The following is a 7,500-nucleotide window of genomic DNA, read 5'->3' as shown; positions in this document are numbered from 1 at the left end:
TAATATTATTACTTAAAATATTATTATTATTATTAAAGAATTATTATTATTATTATTATTAAAGACATGTTATTGTGCCAGAGGTGATTATAGACAAACACTCGACTTGCTCCAGACATAATAGTGACTGCTATGTGTCCATTCACACACACTCACACACACACACACACACACACACACACACTCAGCAGGTTATACGTAACAAACCTACACTCCCACTGTTATTAAACAAAAAAACATATGCACAAACAGTCATTATACACAAAATATATACACACTATTATATCTATTATACATATTATATGTGCATGTATAATATATTACGTTTACTGTAATTATACACAACATACAGGAACACTGTAATTATATATAACCTACATGCACAGGCATTATACATACCATACATGTGCACATTATCATTGTGTATATGCTGTCATATCTAACCCTAACCCTATCTCTGTCGTAACTAACCCTAACCCTATCTCTGTCTTAACTAACCCTAACCCTATCTCTGTCGTAATTAACCCTAACCCTGTCTCTGTCGTATCTAACCCTAACCCTATCTCTGTCGTATCTAACCCTAACCCTATCTCTGTCGTATCTAGCCCTAACCCTATCTCTGTCGTATCTAACCCTAACCCTATCTATGTCGTTTCTAACCCTAACCCTATCTGTTGTATCTAACCCTAACCTTATCTCTGTTGTATCTAACCCTAACCCTATCTCTGTCTTAACTAACCCTAACCCTATCTCTGTCTTAACTAACCCTAACCCTATCTCTGTCATTTCTAACCCTAACCCTATCTCTGTCATTTCTAACCCTAACCCTATCTGTCGTTTCTAACCCTAACCCTATCTCTGTCGTTTCTAACCCTAACCCTATCTCTGTCGTTTCTAACCCTAACCCTACCTGTCGTATCTAACCCTAATCCTATCTGTCGTATCTAACCCTAATCCTATCTGTCGTTTCTAACCCTAACCCTATCTGTCATATCTAACCCTAACCCTATCTCTGTCGTTTCTAACCCTAACCCTATCTCTGTCATGTCTAACTCTAAACCCATTCTGTGTTGTATCTATCCTTAACCCTTTCTCTCTCAGCCCTATTTCTCAACTCGGCTGAACGCAGCTGACATCGACAGCAGGGTGAAAATATTGGATCAGAAAGCTGTGGCAAAGAATGGGGAAGGAGGTGATAAGTCAAAGGCTGGATTCTGGGAGGAGTTTGATGTGAGTGCAACACTGACCATGTGGCACAGCTACAAATAAAAATGATTTTTTACAGTTCTCAGCTAGTGTTTTACAGTCCTCTATTAGTGTTACAGAAGAGCATTTTTATTCTGAGGTGATTCATTACTCTGACATTGATAGATTAACCCAGTTATGACTGTCCTGACTGCAGTCTGCTCAGTAAAGGGGTGAATCTGTTAGACCACAGGATCAGATCCCCAGCACAGGAAATGGGAACACCTTGCTCTGCATGGACTTTTGTGATTGGCCAATCTCTGCATGTGTAGGCTGTTGTGATTGGTCAGTCTCGCTGTCCATCTGTGCAGGCTTTGCAGAAGTTAGATACCAAAATAAAGAAGAGCAGAGACGAAGGAATGCGGCCGGAAAATAAAAGCAAAAACAGATACAAGAACATTCTACCTTGTAAGATCCTCAGCATAACAACCCCACCCTAACCCTAACAACCCCACCCTGACACTAACAACCCCACCCTGACACTAGTAACCCCACCCTAACCCTAAGAACCCTACCCTGACACTAGTAACCCCACCCTGACACTAGTAACCCCACCCTAACCCTAACAACTCCACCCTGACACTAGTAACCCCACCTTAACCCTAACAACCCCACCCTGACACCAGTAACCCCACCCTTACACTAGTATCCCCACCCTAACCCTAACAACCCCACCCTAACACTAGTAACCCCACCCTGACACTAGTATCCCCACCCTAACCCTAACAACCCCACCCTGACACTAGTAACCCCACCCTGACACTAGTATCCCCACCCTAACCCTAACAACCCCACCCTGACACTAGTAACCCCACCCTGACACTAGTATCCCCACCCTAACCCTAACAACCCCACTATGACACTAGTAACCCCACCCTAACCCTAACAACCCCACCCTGACACTAGTAACCCCACCCTAACCCTAATAACCCTACCCTGACACTAGTAACCCCACCCTAACCCTAACAACCCCACCCTAATAACCCCACCCTAACCCTAACAACCCCACCGTAATAACCCCACCCTAACCCTAACAACCCCACCCTAATAACCCCACCCTAACCCTAACAACCCCACCCTAATAACCCCACCCTAACCCTGTAAGTCTAGCCACTGAGCCTCACAGCAACATTGACAGAAACCTTTTGCACACGCCTCACTGTCACAGAACTAGTCATCATTGTTCTCTACCTTCTCTCCTCCAGTCGATGAGACCAGAGTCATTCTGCAGGATCGAGACCCCCATGTTGTTGGGTCTGATTACATCAACGCCAACTATGTGAAAGTAAATCTTATAATCAGTGACACAAATGAAAATTCAACACCACTAGTTTCACCCTCCAAATGTCATCCATACCTATTATTACTATTATTATTACTATTATTATTACTGTTATTATTACTATTATTATTACTATTATTATTACTGTTATTATTACTATTATTATTACTATTATTATTACTGTTATTATTATTATTACTGTTATTATTATTGCTATTATTATTACTGTTATTATTATTATTATTATTATTATTGTTATTATTAGTGTTATTATTATTATTACAGTTATTATTAATATTATTATTGCTATTATTATTATTACTATTATTGTTATTACTATTATTATTACTGTTATTATTATTTCTATTATTATTATTATTATTATTATTACTGTTATTATTATTATTACTGTTATCGTTATTATTCTTTTAAGTATTATTATTATTATTATTATTTATGCACTAACATTTCTGTTTTTCTGGTCTTGATCTTTTTCACTCTAGAATAAGATGTGTGAAATAGGTCCTCAAAAAGTCTACATTGCTTGTCAAGGATGTCTTGCAACAACTGTCAACGATTTCTGGCAAATGGTGTGGCAGGAGGAATCACATGTCATTGTCATGACAACAAGGGAGGTTGAGAAAGGACGGGTCAGTACTTGTTAAAGAAACTTTTGAGCTTTTGAAGCATTTGATCCCTACAGCTGTGGTCATTCGTGCTCTCCTCTAATCTCATACCGAGTTTGATATTTGCAGATGTAATTCATAACCTTAACCCTAACCCTAGTTTAATTTTAACCCCAAATCTTCCCTTGTGGCAGTAATCTTCTGAGATTACAACTCCATCCCTGTGTGCCCTGCAGAATAAGTGTGTGCCCTACTGGCCAGACCCTGGCGCCTCTAAAGAATTTGGGAGTTATGTGGTGATGTCACGCCGTGAGAGAGATGCCAGTGACTACAAGGTCAGAGTTCTGGAGCTGGCCCCGCTCGACAAGGTAAAAGTGTCCTCCACTGATCTCTGACCAGTCTCTCCATTAGGAGTTATATCCCGGGAGCAAGTCTGTCTTAGTGTCACTGTCTCTGTCTCCCACCAAGTACTCTGTGTCTCTACCCTCCCTTTCTGTCTCTTCTTCCCTCTTTATCCTGATGATGTCTGGATTATTTTACCCCTTTGATCGCTGATGATGTCACAGCCATCCCTAGCTGGGATGCCTGAAAGAGCATCACTGTCTGTGCTCTCTGGGAGGGAGGTGTGGCATACACTCTCTCTGCTGTCAATCACAGTAACAATCATGGGCATCTGTGAGCTCGTGCATCACAATGGGGTGGATATTGCTGTCCTCTGAGTATGTTACTTCATCTCCTGACATTGCACAAGCTGCAGAATGCAAAGATGTGATTAGCTAAGACAGCTCTGGACAGCTCTGGACTAGCATTATGAAGCTATTTGTGTTTGTCCAGTTTCACTTGTTTAGTTTGGCTCCCCACATCCAGCATGTTTTAACCTCCAGGAATGTTGACAAAGTCATTACGAGGAACATTTGAGTCTGTATTACCTGATGTGTGTTTGTACCATGTGTGTAATATTTGGGTCTGTATTAGCCAAGGTGTGTGTGTGTGTGTGTGTAATGTGTATAATATTTGAGTCTATTACCTGATGTGTGTGTGTGTACTATGTGTGTAATATTTGGATCTGTATTAGCCAAGATGTGTGTGTGTATAATTTTTTAGTCTGTATTACCTGATGTGTGTGTGTACTACGTGTGTAATATTTGGGTCTGTTACCCAATGTGCGTGTGTGCGTGTGTAATATTTGGGTCCGTATTACCCGAAGTGTGTGTGTACCATGTGTGTAATATTTGAGTCTGTATTAGCCAAGGTGTGTGTTTGTGTGTGTGTGTGTAATGTGTATAATATTTGAGTCTATTACCCGATGTGTGTGTGTACCATGTGTGTAATATTTGAGTCTGTATTAGCCAAGGTGTGTGTTTGTGTGTGTGTGTGTAATGTGTATAATATTTGAGTCTATTACCCGATGTGTGTGTGTACCATGTGTGTAATATTTGGGTCTGCATTAGCTGAGGTATGTGTGTGTGTATGTGTGTGTGTGTATAATGTGTATAACATTCGAGTCTGTATTACTCCATGTGTTTGTGTACTATGTGTAATATTTGGGTCTGTATTAGCCGTGTGTGTGTGTGTGTATGTGTGTGTAAAAAATGGAGTCCAGTAGAAGTTGGGGCATGGCTTTATTTTCATTCATTTCTCTGCGCTCTGCAGAATCATCTAGCACTTCCTCTTTAAGCCCAGAGCGTCGTGACCTGACCCTTGACCTGCAAGGTCACCTGAGCCCCGCTCTGTTTATTACCAGTACAGCTGTGGAACTTTACATATTACTGATGGCAGTATGTCATGATTCAGCTCTAATGAGGTCTGCTCTGTGCATCCTGTCCTCTCTCTCTCTGTGTCCTGTCCTCTCTCTGTGTCCTCTCCTCTCTCTCTGTCCTGTCCTCTCTCTCTGTGTCCTGTCCTCTCTCTCTGTCCTGTCCTCTCTCTCTGTGTCCTCTCTTTCTGTGTCCTGTCCTCTCTCTCTGTCCTGTCCTCTCTCTCTGTGTCCTGTCCTCTCTCTCTTTGTCCTCTCTCTCTCTGTCCTGTCCTCTCTCTGTGTCCTCTCTCTCTCTGTCCTGTCCTCTCTCTCTGTCCTGTCCTCTCTCTGTGTCCTCTCTCTCTCTGTCCTGTCCTCTCTCTCTGTCCTGTCCTCTCTCTCTGTGTCCTGTCCTCTCTCTCTGTGTCCTGTCCTGTCTCTCTGTCCTGTCCTCTCTCTGTCCTGTCCTCTCTCTCTGTGTCCTGTGCTCTCTCTCTGTGTCCTCTCTCTCTGTGTCCTGTCCTCTCTCTCTGTGTCCTCTCTCTCTCTGTCCTGTCCTCTCTCTCTGTGTCCTCTCTCTCTGTGTCCTGTCCTCTCTCTGTCCTGTCCTCTCTCTCTGTGTCCTGTCCTCTCTCTCTGTGTCCTCTCTCTCTCTGTCCTGTCCTCTCTCTGTGTCCTCTCTCTCTCTGTCCTGTCCTCTCTCTCTGTACTGTCCTCTCTCTCTGTGTCCTGTCCTCTCTCTCTGTCCTGTCCTCTCTCTGTCCTGTCCTCTCTCTCTGTGTCCTGTCCTCTCTCTCTGTCCTCTCTCTCTCTGTCCTGTCCTCTCTCTGTCCTGTCCTTTCTGTCTCTCCTGTTGTCTCTGTGTGTCCTGATTGCTCTTTTCTTTTCTGTGCCCTGTCAACTCCACTGTTGTGATTGAAGAGTGGGGCTGTCCGGGAGATCTGGCAGTACCAGTACCTGAGCTGGCCAGACCATGGTGTCCCAGTGGAGCCGGGTGGCGTGCTCAGCTTCCTCACAGAGGTCAACTTCAGGCAACAGGCATTTCACGACACAGGACCCATGATCATCCACTGCAGGTATGACCCTCACTGCAGGTGTGACCCTCACTGCAGGTGTGACCATCACTGCAGGCGTGACCGTCACTGCATATGTGACCCTCACTGCAGGCGTGACCGTCACTGCATATGTGACCATCACTGCAGGTGTGACCATCACTGCTGGCGTGACCCTCAAACGGCTCTCCCTAAAAGGAAATTTGTTTTGAGACCAAGAAGAGATCCATCTGGTTTGAAAGGATTGTATCTGTAAAGTAGAAAGAGTTTCACAGTGTCATCTTTAGCAGTGTGTGCAGGCTGGTGTAAGGCTGTGGCTGCTTTGAGTGGGAGTCTAGTAGCTAGCAGGTCCTGCACTGACCTTTGAGATATGACTGAATGTGGAGTACAGAGTGAGACCACAGAGGGCGACAGTCTTGTGTCTAGCAGTAGCTGCACTGGCAGCTGCATTAGAGGCCCTAGAAGAGTGATGAATTATGATGTTTATTTTTAGCGCTGGCATCGGTCGAACAGGAACCATTGTGGTCATCGACATGCTAATAGAAACGATCAGCAGTAAAGGTGAGTGTCTCTCTCTCTCTCTCTCTCTCTCTCTCTCCCCTCCCTCTCTTCCTCTCTCTCTATCGGTCTCTCTCTCTCCCTCCCTCTCTCTTTCATTTTCATTTTATTTATAAAATTTCATTGGCATGACTGTGAATATACAATTTTGATTTTAGTCACATTAACACTGTAAGTATTAGATAATAACTGGTATACTGGTATAACTGGTATACTCTCATGTGGGGAGAAAGAGCAGAAAGTATTGCGTGAGGGTGTTACCACGCGGTAAGGAAGGAGGTTGAGGTGGCATGCTTGTGTGTGCTGGCTCCATGCTGGCTCCTTTAGAGCTCCACACTGGCTCCATTAGGGCTCCACACTGGCTCCATTTGGGCTCTGTGAGGTTTTAGACCCTCTGGAATGTGCTGGATCTAGGAAAGGGTCTGTTAGCAGATCTGAAAGGCTGCTGTGCATGTGTGGTAAGAACACTGTGTTTATAGGCTGTATTTGATCCTGGTCAGCTGAGCTAAAAGCCATGTCAGATATGCAGAAATAGCCACCACAAAGCCAACTGTTTCAGAATTAAGCCAACAAATTGTAACCCAACATTGTGTTAATGTAAATAGGATTTTAACCTCATGAACCTGCACAATACAGACAGAAGAACTTCTACTGCAAATTAAAATCTGCAATATTTAAAACTTTAGCTTCTGTGTGAACACTAAACTTTACCTTAATACCAGTCGTGGGATAACAGAGCCAATATTAGAAATGATTCAAAATTTAAGTCAAAGTCTTCTGGACTTTTTCACCTTATTTGTAGAGCGTTTTACATTTGTAGCTTCACCATGTTTTGTTATTATTTTTGTTAATTTTTTCATGGGTATCTTCTCAGGTGTGGACTGTGACATTGACATCCAGAAGTGCATCCAGATGGTGCGTGAGCAGCGTTCAGGCATGGTCCAGACCGAGGCCCAGTACCGCTTCATCTACCTGGCCGTAAAGCAGCACATCGAGTCT

At 43.4% G+C, this 7,500-nt stretch overlaps 1 protein-coding gene across 3 annotated transcripts in view; it reads left to right on the top strand.

Annotated features, from left to right (window-relative positions):
* The window catches only part of ptpn6 (protein tyrosine phosphatase non-receptor type 6), a 25,390-nt gene that overhangs the window by 13,935 nt on the left and 3,955 nt on the right, over nt 1-7,500 (top strand). For all 3 annotated transcript variants that reach the window (XM_035530789.1, XM_035530788.1, XM_035530790.1), the window contains 8 exons: nt 1,102-1,230; nt 1,557-1,653; nt 2,451-2,530; nt 3,031-3,177; nt 3,390-3,521; nt 5,813-5,967; nt 6,437-6,504; nt 7,376-7,500. The exon at nt 7,376-7,500 is cut by the window's right edge and continues 27 nt beyond it. In XM_035530789.1, the coding sequence (XP_035386682.1) occupies nt 1,102-1,230; nt 1,557-1,653; nt 2,451-2,530; nt 3,031-3,177; nt 3,390-3,521; nt 5,813-5,967; nt 6,437-6,504; nt 7,376-7,500 (933 nt within the window). The remainder of the gene's footprint in view (nt 1-1,101; nt 1,231-1,556; nt 1,654-2,450; nt 2,531-3,030; nt 3,178-3,389; nt 3,522-5,812; nt 5,968-6,436; nt 6,505-7,375) is intronic.

This window comes from Electrophorus electricus, chromosome 10, assembly GCF_013358815.1.
Source record: "Electrophorus electricus isolate fEleEle1 chromosome 10, fEleEle1.pri, whole genome shotgun sequence".
Classification (NCBI taxonomy): Eukaryota; Metazoa; Chordata; class Actinopteri; order Gymnotiformes; family Gymnotidae; genus Electrophorus; species Electrophorus electricus.
The sequence above is the reverse complement of the archived record's forward strand: the minus strand, read 5'-3'. Positions and strand labels throughout refer to the sequence as shown.